The following is a 17,972-nucleotide window of genomic DNA, read 5'->3' as shown; positions in this document are numbered from 1 at the left end:
AGATTGTAAGGCTTCATAGAGTGCCATTGTCGATCGTGTCAGACAAAGATCTGAGGTTTACCTTGAGGTTTTAGAGAAAATTTCAAGAGGCTTTAGGGACCAAGTTGAGTTTCAACACGGGTTTTCATCCACAAACTAACAGACAGTCAGAAAGAGTAATACAGATATTAGAAGACATGTTGAGATGTTGTGTTCTCGAGTTTCAAGGAAGCTAGGAAAAATACTTGCCATTGGCTGAATTTGCCTACAACAACAGCTATCAGTCGAGTCTGAAAATGGTGCCTTATGAGGCCTTATATGGGCGAAAGTTTCAAACGCCCATATATTGGACTAAGTTGAGAGAGAATCAGATTCACGGGGTTGATTTGATCAAAGAGGCGGAGGAGAAATTTAACGTGATTCGTGACTGCTTGAAAGCCGCCTCGGATAGACAAAAATCGTACACCGATTTGAGACGAAAGGAAATTAAGTTTGAAGTCGATGATAAAGTATTTTTAAAAGTTTCCCTGTGGAGAAAAGTCCTCGGGTTTTGAAAATGGGGCAAGTTGAGTCCTCGTTTTAGAGGACCTTATGAAGTTACCGAGAGAGTAGGGCCTGCTGCCTACTAATTGGATTTTCCGTCAGAATTAGAAAAGATTCACAATGTGTTCCATGTTTTCATGTTATGCCAGTATAGATCAGACCCATCACATGTAATTGCACCAACTGAGGTTGAAATTCTTCCGGATATGACTTATAGTGAGGAACTGGTCAAGATTTTAGCTCGAAAAACCAAACATTTAAGAAATAAGAGCATACCACTTGTGAAGGTTTTGTGGCATAGACATGAAGTCAAGGAAGCCACATGAGAACCCGAAGAGTCTTTGAGAGAGCAGTATCCGAACTTATTCACTGATAAGATTTTCAGGGACGAAAATCCCTAACGGGGGAGAAATGTAATAGCCCGATTTAGGGCCTAAATGAAACAATAGTCTCGGGACCACATATCCAAAGTTAGAGAATTCATTTCATTACAATTATGAGGTTATAACATGTTTATAATAGTGCATGAAAAATTTGGTTAGTCAATTTTAACGTTTTTGAGCCCGGTTGCAAAAAAGGACTAAATCGCATAAAAGGTAAAAGTTACTTTTTAGTACCCAAAAGAGTTAAATAGCTAGAGAACTAAAATTAGGGGATTTTAAAGAGTAATTTTACCCCTATAAGCAAAGTGGCTGGCCATAGGAAGCAAATTTAGACAAAAAGTCAATGTTAGGTGACTTGATGTCATAATCCCATGATAAAATAATACCTAGGTTGCCTAGCCTTCATCTTTTTCATCCCATTTCTTCTTCTTTGGTCGATTATACCAGTAAAAATAGGGGTTTCAAGCTCTCAAAATTTCAGCAATTTATTCCTCTCATAATGTAAGTGATCTTGGTGACTTTCTTGATGATTTTTACATTTTTGGCATGCATGTTTCATGGGCTTTCATATGAGAGGACTCTATTGAAAAATGGTGATAAGTCTAGGAATTTTCCATGAGAGAGTTTATGCTGTTTTCTGAAATTTATGGAAGAAAATAAATTTTAGAAGAGTTCTAAACAACTTTTGTGAAAGGTGCTGGCATGAAAACACCTAAAGGGACTGTTTTGCATAAGTTCCAAAATAGGTGGCAAGTGTAACACCCCTTACCCGTATCCAAGGCCAGAACAGAGTACGAGGCATTACCAGACTTAACCATACACATAGAAAAAATTCAAGCCATAAAGTTTCATTTAATTCAAAACTTTTCGAACACATGCATAGACTCATATTTAAAGACATATAACGTGGCGTAAATGAGCACTTACACATCCATAATCATGCAATAACATGTCATTCACTTTAAACATTTTTGCTTACCATCCTGTATATAATATACATTCTTACATTAACTAGAACTAGACATGCTAAACCTTATTCTCATTTTATACCATCATAACGTAGTTACCAATTTGTCCATTAAACATCCATATTCAAGGCAACATTACTCATTTTCGTTTAATTCATGATCCACTGGCCTCCATTTAACTTACTTGATGTATTACCAATCATGCATAACAAACAAAGCTAACTATATCATCACATCAAAACATAGGACATGGCATGACTAATTAAACTTATAAACCATAATGGATAAGGACCACATCTCATGATCATATACGATAACTCAACGCAGACTGATACGTATGGTCAAAATCATAATAATAATACATATCACAAACCAACTTCCTATACATGCCACTCACTTGATATTTCTAATATTTGAATTAATTCTCCCAAAAATGATAGTTTGATAGTGTGATTTTGCCTCCGAAAATCTCCAACCCTAAGCCGACCTGCCAATACTAAAGAAATGGAGAGGATGGGTAAGCTTTAAGCTTAGTAAGTCCATATGAAATTAATAAGCAATTACTAACATGGTTTTCAAGATAAAACACTATAATTGTATAATTACACATGTTCAGGTTAAGTTGTTTTATCAAGTTACAGTTACTAAATCATTCATATCTGAAGCTAAAAAACTTCAAATTTAGTTTTGTTAATTTTAATTAAAACTAGACTCATATACCTTTCTCCCATAAAATTTCCAGAATTTTTGGTTTAGCCAATTAGTACAGTTTATTCATTAAACTTTCCCCTGTCTTGCTATCCAATAGTTCTGATCTCTCTTCATTAAAAATTATTTATCTCATATTTCAGGACTCAGATGATGTTCCTGTCCATTCCTCTTAAAAGTAGACTCATTGAAGATTCTATTCAAATAAATTATAACTCATAATTATTTTTTTATAGTTTATAACAATTTTTCCAAGTCAGAATAGGGGATCTCAAATTCCTTCTGACACTGTCTCACAAAAATTAGAATATGACATAATATAGAACTCTTTTGCTCCCCTTGTTTCTTTTATATGAGAATAGACTTATTAATATTTAATTTCATAATTTTTTTGAAATTTAATTCAACTTACACAATTTTTGGTGAATTTTCAAATTCACGCAACTGCTGCTGTCCAACACAGTTTTACTACTAAAATTCACTCTTACATAATTTCACTTAATCCATTTTGTCTTATCGAAGTTCACTCAAATATCGAGCACATTGCTCATAATTTTCATAAACATATACCTCCACTTATTCATCATATAATCATGTTCACATGTATTTTTACTTAGTCGATTTTCCCGTTGAACTCTTCGGAATAATAACTGATACTTAGTTGCCTGCACATATTTTCACACTTGTAGACAAGGCTATCTAGTATGCATAGTAGCCTACACTTAGTACTACGCATGTGACTAATTATTCGGTAAATGTAGTAGCCTGCACTTAGTACTACACACGTGATCAAAGTTATCAGGTACGAATAGTAGCCTGCACTTAGTACTACACATGCGACAAATTATCCGGTACACGTAGTAGCCTGCACTTAGTACTACACACGTGACCTCACAATAGATCATTTGTATCATTTCTATTCCAAAGGCTCAACCAGGAAATTTTGCACTTTCCAACATGTTCCAAATTTATTTATAGTCCTTTTTCAATTTGCAATTTACAAGAAATAGTCATTCTATAGGCAGCCACATTTCATATGGTAATAAAATATAATAAAATAAAAAGAATCGATAAATTATTTACGTACAAACTTGTCGAAATCTCATCAGGTACAACTGTGTAGCAATTCATACAACCCAGGTAATAGTAATTTAACACTCAATTCATGTAATAATAATTTGGTATTCAATTTCACATGACACAACAAGCATTACATTTTTCCATATCATATCATAACATATTAAATCATACAATTTATGCGATATCAATAGAGAATTACAATTCATGCATGGTATTGCATTATTATTAACACACGAACTTACCTCAATCCAGAAACGGTAATTTACCATTTTAGTCCATAACCTTTTATTTTCCTGATTTAAGCCCGAATCTCAATTTCCTTCATCTATAATATCACATTTAGCCTAATAATTAGTCACATTATTCATACAGGTCCAAAAATCATATTTTTACAAATTTTCATTTTGACCCCTAAACTTTTGCATATTTGCACTTTTGCCCCAAGGTTCGGAAATTAAACTTCATCCTTTTTGCTTATGTTTTATGACATTCTGATCAGTTTTCCATTCTATGGAAACATCAAATTCTCACTCTAACATGTACTTATGAACATTAGGTATTTTTACCGATTATGCCGTTTTACTCGTTTTCACGTAAAATCACTTAGAAAAAGTTGTTTAACACAATTTCAAGCTTCTTATTCTACCATTAAACATCAAAATACATGCATATCATTCATGGGTAAAATTTTAAACATAAACCCTAGCTCAAAATAATGGTAGAAATAGCTAGAACATGTTATCGTGACTTCAAAAATGTAAAGAACATTAAAAATGGGGCTCGGAATCACTTAAAAATGAGCTTGGAAAGCTTGAAAACCCTAGCCATAGTTTTTTTTTCATGACAATTCAGCCATGAGGAAGAAGATGAGCAAATTTGGCTTATTTTGGCATTTTTAATTCATTTAATTACCAATTTACTAAAATGCCCTTAATGAAAAACTTTTAAAAACCTATCATACCATGTCCATTTTTGTCCACAAACTTCAAAATGGTCTAACTACCATTTAAGGACCTTTAATTTAAAAACTCATAAAAATTAGACACTTCTAACATGTAGAACTCAACTTTTTCATTTTTTTACTATTTAGTCCTTTTGACCAAATTGAGTACCCAAACGTCGACAGTTTTGAACAAAATTTTCACGAAATCATTCCGTGAAATTGTAGACCATAAAAATATAATAAAAATTAATTTTTCTCATCGGATTTGTGGTCCCGAAACCACTGTTCTGATTAGGCCTAAAATTAGGATGTTACAGCAAGTGTGTGAAAATTTGAGGTTGTGAGGCTGCTATAAGAGTAAAAAGAATTTGTCTAGACTTGAAATAAGAATAAATTTGATAAAAATCAATTTTTGAGCATAGGGGTAAAATGGTCATTTTGCCAAGGTCTAGGGGCAAAATGGTTATTTTACCAAAGATGAATTTATGATTTCCTAATTGCAATTAGTGACTAAATGAGTGCATTTTGTTATTATAGATCAAGATTTTCCAAAACCAAACCTAGACTGGGGCAAAGTAAAGCCATCTGACTAAACCAACTAGTCGAGTGCATTTTGTAAATCGAGGTAAGTTGTATGTAAATAATTCAACTACATCGTTAATGTACGTATTTGAATTGTCATTAAATTTATATAGTATGATTTGCTAGATTGTGAACTGAGATTGTATATTTATGATTGAAATAGTAGAATGGTCTAGTTGGGACCCTAGGAAACAAACTAGATATTCATGCCATAACGATCGGATTTCTTGAGTGCTAGTGTAACACATGTCTGGGACATGCATCAGCCACATTATGAGTGCCAGTATAAGACCATGTCTGGGACATGCATTGGCCACATTATGAGTGCCAGTATAAGACCATGTCTGGGACATGGAATCGGCGTAGAGGTGAGTGCCAGTGTAAGACATGTCTGGGACATGCAACGGCCTCGATGATGATAGCCAGTGTAAGACGTGTCTGGGACACGCATCAGCTAAGAGTTGTGCTAGTGTAAGATATGACTTGGACATGCATCAGCACGTATATACGAGAGCTAGTATAAGACCATGTCTGGGACATGACATCTGTAACTTATCCAATGTTTAAGGCTTATAGAGTATCCGATAGTTTTCTGAAATGTTCAATTTTAAAGGTTATGAAAGTGACTTAAGAAGGAAAGTATAATAATGTTTTGAGTGATACAGGTACCTATTTGGTATGCATGAGTAATGAGCTCAAATTAGAAATTTTTTATTGAGTAGACGGTAATGAGTAAGTTAAGTTTAAACTTACCTTTGTGTTATGAGCATGATGACTAATGGTGAAATTGTCGTTGTATATTTATTTATATGCAACTTACTAAGCTTTATCTTACTCTCTTGTCTTTCTCTTTTCTTTTAGTGCCGCTTAATATCCAAGGATCCTTTGAAGTCAGAGATATTGATCACACTATCAATCAAAGCACTTGGTATAGTACAAATCTTCTTTTGAGTATGGCATGTATAGGGCTAAACTAGGATGTTGATTTAATGTGAAATTGGTTGTGTATTTTGGCTTAAGTTAAAAGCCTAGAATAATGGCTATTATTCATTTTGCAAAGGCTTATAATATTCCTATGAATGAATTGGTGTCTATTGTGGTGAAAATTAGTATGTTGGAATGGTCTTGTGTAGGCTATGCAACATGGGTGACAAAATGGCTAGGAAGTGCCCTCCTTTTGTCCACATGGGCATGACACACGAGCATGTGTATAGGCCGTCTGTGACATACGGCTCACTCCCATGGGTGTGTGTTTTGGCCGTGAGTCCCCTACTCTTAAACTTTTTAGTCTGTGTTGTACAAGGGTAGGCCACACGAGCGTGTGCCATGGCCGTGTCTTAAAGTCAATATCATACATGGGCAGGTCACACGGGCGTGTGCCATGGCTGTGTGTTGAAGTCAATGTTGCACACGGGATAAGGGCATGGGTGTGCGAAAGCCACACGGGTGTGTGGAGCCTAAAGCATAAAGTTTTTTTCCAAGTTTATCTTAAGTTCTCAGTTTGGTCCTGAACCATCTTGAATGTATGTTTTGGGCCTCGTAAGCCTATTTTAGGGACAGATTGCTTATGAAATGAAAAGTTTCAGTTTGATCAAGATTTTATGACCTGATTTCCTAAGATTGACTGAGTTTATGTTAGGTAGCACCTCAAACCCTATTCTGGCGTTGGATAAGGGCGAGGGGTGTTACAACTAGGGTTTTATGTTATGTGATCCGGGTGCTGGTCCTGTACGTCCTATCGATGGCTGAGTACACCAGCATATGTTGCGGTTACTTGATAGCTTGTGTGAGGAGCACTGAGTAGCTACGTCTTGACTGACAAATTGTCTGAGTAGGTCGTTAATGGCTCGAGAGCGAGCATATATGTGTTATGAGATAGAGGTAGCAATGGCTACATATATGGCACCTTGTGTGCAAGGTTTACCTAAGTATCCGATATTATTATTTTGAGTGGTTCATTGGGTACAACAAAGACACGGGCTTAATGTGCATGTGCAATTATCTCTTGTGTGGTGTGGTTTATAAATGCTTGGTAAATGGTTGAACGTGGGTTAATGGTTTTGTTGTTGGATGGTTAAGATTGGCTCATTGGTATGCTAGGAAAAATAAGTAAAATTAGATATATTATTAGTATCCACATAGGAACTTGTAGAATGTGAGTTTGGTATGATTTGGTTTGGCAAAATATGATATTGTAAATATGTTGAGTGTGGATAATGAAATGACATGATTTGGCTTTGTTTATGGATGTTTTGGTTGCCTAAATATGCTATGATTTATGCCATTAAGATTGAGGGTGTGTATGTGCAAATGAGGGTGACAAATGGCTTGGTAAATAGCCTTTATTTTGTCTGCACAAGTAGACACACGGGCGTGTTCTAGGCGGTGTGTGACACACGGTCTGCCCCACCTTAATTTTGAGAAACAGAATGTCAGAATTGATCACATGGGTAGAGACACGGGCGTGTGTCTCAGCCGTGTAAGGGACATGGCCTCAAGCAAAGGTGTACGTCCCAACCGTGTGAAGTCTACACCTATTTTATGAAAACTAAATTAACTACACGGACTAGTACACGGGGGTGTGACTTGACCGTGTGACCTCAATTTGTTCATGCTTTGCAAAATAAGAAGTTACACGAGTTAGGGATACGGGTGTGTGTGACCACACGGCCTTCCCACACGGGCATGTCCCAAAACACACTAGTGTGTGTCCCCTGTTCATAGTAAAAAATTCCTGATTTAGTCCCAAACCACTTTCAAAGCATGTTTTTGGCCTCGTAGGCTCGTATTAGGGACTTTATGGTTGCATATAAATGGTTTTAATTTGGATGAAAATTTATGACTCCAAATTGCATGTTTGCTTGCGATGTAAGTCCGGTAATGCCTCGTATCCTGTTCCGACGCTGAATACGGGTAAGGGGTGTTACACTACTAGAACTCAACTTTTGTATTTTATGCAATTTGGTCCTTTCCATAATTAAATACATAATCAGTAAAATTTTATTAACAAAATTTTCATATAACATTCCTATCTTAATACAGACCATGCAATAATATTAAAATAAATTTTCTTCCTGGCTCAGATTTGTAGTCCCGAAACCACTATTTCGATTTTATTGAAAATAGGTTGTTACATCAAGTTTCAATAAACAATGGTCTAAAATTTCATTTTATTTTATGGGTTTATCTAGGTATGTAAAGGTTAATTTTGTTGCATTCAATAGGTTTATTAAAGAACCTTATGCATTTGATCTTGCAACAAAACTTTCTACCGTAGACATTAAATATGAATTTTTACATAATAATATTAAATTTCTAGATTTTGATTATTATGTGAAATTATTAATTAATCTTCGAAAATTCTTATGGATGGTCGTGCATATTCAAAGAAAGTTACAGATTATTTTTTACTTGAACACTCATGTGCCTAATATTTCTTTGATTAGTGTTGATGGTTTGTTTTTTAAGGAAAGATACTTGATCCATGCTAATTTAGGGGATCAAAATCATATCTTTGATCTTGGAAATAGTTGTGGTGCACAGAAAAGCTTAGGTAAGTATTTGTTTTCTTTTATTGTTATTAATTCTAATCCATTTTTCTTTTTCTACAGCTAAAGATGAATTTTCTTAAGGAATGGGAGAATGATACGAGTCTCAATACCCAATTTCAGGCACTGGATGTGATAGGCTTACACTACCTCGAGGTCCAACAAAGTCAAAAGTCAAGCAAATCAAACCAATATTCAACCAAAGTTTTCAAGGAAGTGAGAAATTATACATTCACAGAATGGGTGAAATGTATCAAAGTCAATTCAACCAAGCTATCAATTTTCAAGCTAAAAAGAATAGTCAACTTGTGACAAATTTTTGGATGGGATCTAGGAATTTTTGAATTCAAATGTGTTTAGAGCATTTGAAGGTCTATCTCTTAACTTCAAAGTGTACTTTGAATCACTCGATTTTGAGTTTGAGAATTCAATTTATGATCATTTTAGTGAAAACTGCACATGTAGAATTTCTAGGCGGGATTATTACGGAAAATTATGAGTTCCGAGCTTTTAATTTGAGTTTAAATCATATTGGGTTTCTAGTTTTAGGCTTAATTTTTATTATATATGAGCCCAATATTGTATTTATCAGCTCTTATTATTTTATTTTTTTATTCTGAATTTTTTATAATTATTAAGTATTTTAAGTTATTTAGGAGTTTTATGTCAACAAGATAGTTTAGTTTAAAACTACTTCCTTTTTTTGGTTAATTAAAGTTCTAGTATACTTAAGAGTTTTATTTAGATTTATTTAGCTATTTTATATAAAGGTCTTTGCATTATTCACAATTCAATCAATTCATTATTATTCAACAACTTCTCTTTCAAGTTAATAAATTCTCTTTAAGTTTTTCTTTTCAAGAATTTTTCTTGAGTTTTCATTTAAAAGAGTTTTAACAATAGTTTTAGATTGTGGGTACCATCTTCAAACTTTTACTTTCCAAATGTTTTTTGCTTGGAGAGAAATTAAAACCGTTTGAAGGGGGTTGTGAATTCTTCTTGTTTCCAAGGCTCCTTAGGACTTCTACATGCCACATTCCATCTTTTCCATCTATCTTCTTTATTTTCTTCTTTATTATTCTAATCTTTCATTTATTGTTCTATTTTATTTATCTTAGTTATTTATTTTAATTGATTTTCTTTAAATTTTTTATCTGACTTGGATTTGTTTGCGTTTCAGGTTGTGTCAAAATCCAAGTTTCTTTTCGATTGTCTAGAGCCATAATTTAAAACCGCAACTTGGACAAACTTACGATCTTGTCTTCTGCTATCATCTGTATCAAAGTACTTCAAGGATAGTTTAGGCACTTTAATATTTCAAGTTTAACCTATATAAAAACCATTGTAATTACATTAAACACACAATTTTAGGAAAACAAAAATTATTCTTAGGTTTTTATTTTGTTTTTATTTTTTACTTAGTTTATTTTATGTTTGTGTAATCAGAAGATCCTACTTCGATGTTGCACAATCATGAGTGGAAATTGCTTCGAAGCCGTACTTTTACATTGATCAAATTCATGAGAATCACTTTTTTTTATTCTATTCTTTATATCTCTTTCTTTAACATTATTAATTAAATGTTTGTGTAAAGATTAGAATCAATTTATGCTTTATACATATTTCGCATGTTTCAACTATATTAACCTAATTAATTGATTGGAAGGTAAAGTTTCTTAACGTATCAATTGGTTGGGAAAGAAAGAACCTAAAACCCTAGGCTTGACAACCGTAAGAAGTCATATAGGTAGGAATGAACCCCAAATCGATATTGCCTATCCGTGAAAACCTTACCCCAATTCAATATGGACTGTGACATCTAGAGATTAGTAGTTCTTGTTGACTCATTAGGTTAGTTGATGCTGAGAGGCACAACTAGGTTGATGACTAGCTAATTGAATAGAGTCCTACATCAATAGTTAATTAGGTAAAGCAATTGGATCTAAACGAAATGAACTTTTATAGTTGAAACAAGGAATAGGAAAAGTTGATACATTAACCTAGGAGTAAATTTAAGTTTAGTTAAATTTAATTAGTTTATTATCATCATCTTTCCTTCAAATTAACATTACTAATTCGTGACTCAAGTAGATTAGTAATTATTTTTGGTAATTGGCTTAATAGAAGTTTTCCCTAAACTATAATCCCATTGGTGGGACCCTTAGAGTACTCTCAGTACTTCATTGTACTAACAAACTATATTACAATTTGAAACGTACTCTAATTTCCTATCTTTTGTAGTAGTATTCTTACGTCTAAAGTTAGCACATCATGAAGCGGTGATGCCTCTAACTAATTAATCGATCGTTGCTTATCCTCGACCTCACTTTCTTAACCATGATAAACTACGATTTACTCAGTTTGACTTATCTCCTAATCTTATTTAACATATTATAACTTCTTAAGGTTGTCAAGCCTAAGGTTTAAGAACGTGTAATCTATACTAACTAATACTCTCAAGAAACCCTAAATCCTCCACTAATCACATCCTCATCAGATCGTTAATCTCTCTTAAGGGATTTAGCCACTCATGTTATTCATAACCTCTAACTCAATTGAATAAATCATGTAAAGAACACGATTGAATCAAAAGATAAACAAGATTAGAATAATCATGGATTAATATCGAATGGAAAATGGAGAAGTAAATCAGTTGATTGCAATAATGAAATATGTCGATTGAAAAGAAGAATAAACTACATATTTCACTCGTGTAAAATAACTCTTGAATTGAAACTGATTTCAAGAGGAAACACAAAGAGTTAAGAAAAGCAGAAAGAAAACTAATCTAATCCTACTCCTAAACTACTAGGGTCTTTGATTGCATCTAAGACGACTTAGTGACATCAAACCCCTAAGGTTTTATTTATAGGAGTCAGCCCAAATTAGGTCTATGACACATACAAGGTCTTTGTATAAAGTCAACTATGTGAAAAAATTCCCAGGTCAATCGATCAGTCTGAGTGCCCTCTTTAACCGTAAGCCACCACTAGTAAACCTTATCTCGCAGCAGTGACACTGTACCCTTTAGTTTCTGCTCAGGAGTGCAGTCAAGATCATCCAGTGATCCACTTTGTGGCCTCAATCCAATACACAACCACATTAGGGGTACCTCCAGCAATACCCTAAAAAATCTTAGCTCCATTAGACCAGAGTCATTCTGTAACCAACCCACGGCCTACAGCACCAGTATTGGGTCCAGAAACCCTCTCCAGAATTCGTAACGTGGCTTGCAACAATTTTTCATCCCCAGCCGCACGATCATGAGACCCAATCTCAGTCTTAAGTGAAATCGGCTCCTCCCTAGCTTCAACATTAGGCATGTGGCCAAATGACGAAGACCGAGCTCGAGCACTTCCACGGGCTCCACCGCGGCCTTTTGTACCCTTTCTACGAGTACCCCTGGTGCTCATTATCGAATTGCATTTTATCTGTATTAACAGTTTTATGCACCAGTTTACAGTTCCAGTGTTTATTAACGTATATTTTATGGAAAATAGTATTAGTAATTTAGAGTTCATTTTCGCAATTTGTAGTCTTACTATTGTTTTTGGTTTACCTTAAATAGAGTATTTCAGTGCAGTCTACTACCTGCAGTGGTCTTAGTATTCCAATTTAAACAAACAAAAGTTTCAGAAGACTTACAGAATTAGCGTCGGAGACTCGGTGTACCACACATTCAGTAAAACATTTCAAAATACTTCAAATCATTTGAAACGGTTCTTTTTAGAAATTCCAAGTTTTTAAAAGAAACCCAAATCCATAGCCGTATTTTATAACATGGCTCTGATACCACTAAATGTAACACTCCAAACTTGACCTGGATGTTATGGTCGAATCTGGCGATGCCACATTCAAAAATACCACAAAACCCATTCTCTACTAACCTCTTTGAGTGATCTTAAAGATGATTTCCAGACATGTCGTTTATTTTCCAATTATGAGTCATTTTTCAAAAATTAATCATATTGAAACGTTGTTATTTATTTTTTTTTTAAAATGTTATTTCTTGCGGAAGCTCTTAAAACCGATTACGTATTCATGGTATTTTTGAAAAACATTTATCTTTTTGAAAACTCGCGTCTTTTCCTACTACTAGCAGTTATAAATCAAAGCAAATAAAAACCCGAATTAGAAATAAAATCCAAAGAGGGCTTATTACAAAAAAAATACCAAAAATAAAATTACTTATAATTTAAAAACCACAAACGATAGTATGTGCAGTTGTATGGCCACCTTTGAGTCCCCCGCAGCACTGATCCGCCTAAGCCTAGGGATTACCTATACAGGTAAACAGCTGGGTGAGTAACAAAAACTCAGTGTGTAATCCCATATCAAATAACCAAATAGTGAGCATATACAGTTTGGGCGTAAGCACATTTCAGTAATGGTTCGGTCTCAGTTAGGGCCTTAGCCCATTACAGTATCAGTATCAATTTGGGCCTGAGCCCATCTCAGTGACAGTAATAGTACAAATATGCAATCAAAAGATCCTACCTAGCCAGCCTTTGCACTCCATCTCTGTCCAACCCTGCACTCCATGTGGGGATATAATCAACCCACCCATCCCTACACTCCAAGTAGTACCGATTGCGGCACTAAAAGTATTTGCAGCAGAGCTGTCAGTACAGAACACTTCCTCCAATCATAATAAAACCCAACCCCATGCAACACATCATGCATCATGTCATGTCATGTCATAATATGATACATGTACTCAATACATCTAAAATGGCATGCTTAAAAAAATCATACATCACATAGGGGCGTAACAATTATTTTATCACATAGAGGCATAACAGTCATTTTATCAATTAGGGGGTCTAGGTAAACTTACTGACTCAACAGTAGGTCCATAGTTGTCTTGGGCAACCCATGCAACCTTAATAGTCCAACAATGAAAATGGACCCAATGCCCATATTGCGGGCCCAAGTGGGCCCATATGCCCGTGTGGCCCACATAGCCCATAATGGCCTTGGCCGTGTGTATTACACAGCCTGGCCCAATAACTTCCACACGTTCGTGTGGTTTACCCATGTGGGCCCACATGCCCGTGGGGCTCACGTGGCCCAATTCGGCCTAATATGGCCCAGTACAGCCTCAGCCCATGAAATTGCTCATGATCGGCCTCGTCGATCAGACGCCCATGCTTAGTCTCACGGTCTACCACAAGGGTAGCTACACGCCCGTATTGTGTCGACTACTCACACTTTTCAGCTTTTGTCGATTCCTATAATCGGAGTTCTGTTTGTACACACCTCTATCGACTACGGCTCGTAAGCACTTCAAAAGAATCCAAAACCTATAGATTGATCAAGACACACCCCATTAATCACCTTAATGGTCGAAATAAAACCAACCCAATCAACTTGCTCAATTTATGAGCGATCGAAACATACACCCAACACCTCAACTCTCCTTGCTTACGAAGAGGTATAGAAAGGGTCTCAATCCACATGGTTTGTTGTTGAAAACAAAGCATAGTCACAAACGAAAACACAAGAAATAAAAGGAAACGATTTAACACCAAGCAACAACTACCCCAAAGCATTATAACCTACCCCTCATTATCGACGTTGTAACACCCAAAAATCTGAAATAATTATTTTCGTATGTTTGTGACACAATTGTGTATCTGTTTCAGTGGTTAAGTGTTCTGGGAAGAGTTTGAGAAGTCTTGGGTTCAAGCCTTGGCTTATGCAAAAGTTTTGGTTTTAGAAGAATAAACCCTGTCTCTAGTCAGTAGGCCTTTAAAATTAATGTGTTTATAACATGACAAAATGGGCGTACTAGTTTAAGGGATAAGTGGTGTGTGGTAGTTACTTGAGGTTTGAGGTTCAAATCCTGATAGGCGCAGTGGGGTGTTTATTTTGCTGCTATGCTGTGTAAGAGGTTGAATGTCAGTGGAACTCTAATGCTAGTGGGCGATTGGAGTGTTTAAAGGGTGTGGGGATTATGTAACCAAATTCTAAGAGGATATTGTGGAGGAAATTATGGGAAGTGAGGGGAGAGGAAGTAGTGTACCGAATTTGAGACTTTCAGCTTTGGTGAGTTTGAGTACTCTATTTCGGGTTTTGTGAACATTTTGGTTCTTTTCTTTTGTTCTCTAGAGGCCGAATAGTGCTAGGAAAATTTGATAGTACCTTTTTTTTTGGTGATTTCTGATTTTCACTCCTCTTCAGGTCTCTCAATTGTCATCTTTTCTCTTCTTCCCCTTCTCTCCTTAGCCGAATGCTCTCCTTCCCTCTCTCTCAATTCTTTTGAGTTTATTGAACCTCCTATTTTGCATCTTATTGTTTGGTCGATTCTCCTTACTTGTTCCTCTCTCTAACTCAGTTTGGTTGTAACCGAATACCTCTTCCCCTTATAGCCGAACATTTCTTTTATTCCATCAATCTCCCCCTTTTCTTTATTTTCAATTCTCATCTCCTCTTTCTTTCATGTTGTACCCCTTTCGATTCTGGAACTTCTCAAGGAGTAGGGGATTTTACATTTTTAATGAAGCGACCGAAATCTTTCCCTTATCACTCAATCGAGGGTAACTCTATTTGTAGATATTATGTTCAATTTGGGTATGTTGGCTTGCATGCCTTGGTGTTGGTCGAATGCTTCTTTCCCCTACTTTTGGGTTTTGTGTTTTCTATAAGTTAGTATATGTTGTTTCCAGCCAGGTGTATAAGTAATCATAATTAATGGATTTTGCTGGTAATGCAAATATTCGACAAGGAGCGTGTGATTAATCTTGGTCAGCAGTTTAAGTGGGCTAAGCCACATTTGTTCAATCAAGGCAAGTATTAATGATAAGTTAGGTTTAGTATTAAGAGAGGTTGTTAACCCTATTGTTAACGTCTAATAGAATGCCTTGATTGAATGTAGGTTTTGGCGTAAACAAGGTGTGTGTAAAACACTGCCTTAATCGTAGATCGACAAAAGCTGAAATAAGTGTTCGTTGACGCTACACAGGCGTGCGCTCGCTCGTGTGGTGGTCCAAATGCTTAAACATGGGAGTATAATCATTGAGGCCAGCCATGAGCGGTTTCATGGGCCGAGGTCGTTTTGGGCCGAACTGAGCTGTGTGGGTCCCACATGGGTTAACCACACGAAAGTGTGGAGAATATTAAGTCAGGCTGTGTAATCCACACGGCCAAGGCCATTTCTGGGCTATGGGGGCCACACGGGCGTGTGGGCCTACATGGGCCGCGAGATGGGTCATGGGCCCATTTTCATTGTTCGACTGTTAAGGTAGCACGGGCTGCCCCAGACGATTGTGGACCTACTACTGGGTCGGTAAGTGTACCTAGACCCCCTAATTAATAAAATGACTGAAATGCCCCTATGTGGTAAAATGATTGATATGCCCCTATGAGATGTATGACTATGTTTGAGCATGCCATTTTATATATATACTGATCACACGTATGGTATTATGACATGGTGCATGACATATTGCATGGGGATGGGTTTATTATGATTGGAGGAAGTGTACTGTACTGGCAACTCTGCTGCAAGTACTATTTACTACCGCAACCGGTACTACTTAGAGTGTAAGGATGGGTGGGTTGATTTTATCCCCACATGGAGTGCAGGGCTGGACAGAGATGGAGTGCAGAGGCTGGTTGGGTAGGATCTATTGATTGCATATCTATATTGTACTGTCACTGAGATAGGCTCAGGCCCACACTGATACTGATACTGTAATGGGCTAGGGCCCCAACTGAAACTAAACCGTTACTGAATTGGGTTTAGGCCCAGACTATTTATGCTCTCTGATTGGTTATTTAATATGGAATTACACACTGAGTTTTCATAACTCACCCATCTGTTTATCTGTACAGGTAATCCCTAGGCTTAAACAAGTCAGAGTTGCGAGGGACTCGAAGGTGGCCACACAACTACACGAACTTTCTTATTGGGTTTTAAATTATAAATAGTTTTATTTTGGGTGTTTTAAATGTAATAAAGCCTCTATAATTTCTAGTATTTAATTTTTGGGTTTTATTTATTTTGATTTATATCTGCTAGTATTAGGATGCGGGTTTTTCAAAAAGATACACATTTTTCAAATCACCACGTTTATGCAACATGTTTTTAGAAGCTTCCGCAAGAAATAATGTTTTAAAATTAATAACAATTTCAATATGGTTAACTCTTTGACAAATGAATTAAGCTTTGAAACTGAACAGGATATCCTTAAATTTTCACTAAGATCTTAAAGAGGTTAAATATAGAATGGGTTTTTCAATGAAATTATGTTTTAAGATAAAGACTGCAATGTGACATCACCAGACTCTACCGTAACATCTGGGCCGGATTTAGTGTGTTACAGACGTATAACCAGCAGAGGAGGAATGCACTCCTTTCCTTGAGCAATCGAAAATGATGCACAAAAGATGAGAAAGATTCAATGGACAAATCGGCAGCACTAGAGAAAAAGGAGAAAAGAACGGTAGAGGTAAAGAAAAGTGTCAGAAAAGGAAAGACTAAAGCCTCAATTTGGCTAAGAGAGCAAAAAATGAGCATGTGACAACAAAATTGGAAAATTAAGAAGGAAACTATGCCAAAGCACCGATTTTAGGAGAGTGAAAGGAGAGAAACGGCAGCACGTAGAGGGCAAAAGAATGCAGAAATTGACAGAGAAAGACCAAAGTAGAACAAGAAAACTGAGAGAATAAGTTGAGTATCCCAACTTGCCACCACCTATTTCAGTTACCTTCAAACTCTCCTATCCTTATTCTTTTCCCCAAAATCCTCAATATCCTCTTAAAATTCAGCCACACCACCCCACACTTCTCAAACACTTCAACCGCCCAATAGCATCAGAATTCTACTGTCATACAAACACTTACACGACATCCAAAAAAATAAAACACGCCATTGCTCTAACTAGGACTCGAACTTCAGACCTCAGGTAACAACAACATGCCACTTATCTCTAGACCAACAGGCCCTTTCTGACATAAAATACCGACATTTATTTAAAAGCCTGCTAACTAGAGAAATGGGTTTATTCATTTAAAACAAAACTTTTTGCACAAGTCAAGGCTTGAACCTAAGACTTCTCAGACTCTTCCCAGGACACATAACCACTGAAGTAGATACACATTTGTGTAACACAACCATTCGAAAATAAACATTAAGGATTTTTTGGGTGTTACAACTCTAACCCCTTAAAAGAAAATTTCAGCCTCGAAATTTACCTGATCAGAACAGATGAGGGTATTGTTGTCGAATCGCCTC

General features: G+C 36.0%; 1 protein-coding gene across 1 annotated transcript; it reads left to right on the top strand.

The window, feature by feature from the left end:
- The first annotated feature begins 275 nt into the window (after positions 1 to 275).
- Positions 276 to 848, top strand: LOC107963041 (uncharacterized). Its single transcript, XM_016899640.1, has 2 exons — positions 276 to 488; positions 672 to 848. The coding sequence occupies exons 1-2, from the start codon at positions 276 to 278 to the stop codon at positions 846 to 848; spliced, it is 390 nt and encodes a 129-aa protein (XP_016755129.1).
- The last annotated feature ends 17,124 nt before the right edge of the window (positions 849 to 17,972 follow it).

This window comes from Gossypium hirsutum, chromosome A06, assembly GCF_007990345.1.
Source record: "Gossypium hirsutum isolate 1008001.06 chromosome A06, Gossypium_hirsutum_v2.1, whole genome shotgun sequence".
Taxonomy (NCBI): domain Eukaryota; kingdom Viridiplantae; phylum Streptophyta; class Magnoliopsida; order Malvales; family Malvaceae; genus Gossypium; species Gossypium hirsutum.
Note: the sequence above shows the minus strand (reverse complement) of the source record. Positions and strands in the feature narration are given on the sequence as shown.

Excerpts from the sequence above, each read along its gene's own strand:
- LOC107963041 (XM_016899640.1), top strand. The coding sequence starts at position 276 with ATGGTGCCTTATGAGGCCTTATATGGGCGAAAGTTTCAAACGCCCATA. Across the intron at positions 489-671 it reads AGTTTGAAGTCGATGATAAA|TATAGATCAGACCCATCACA; the intron begins GTATTTTTAAAA and ends ATGTTATGCCAG.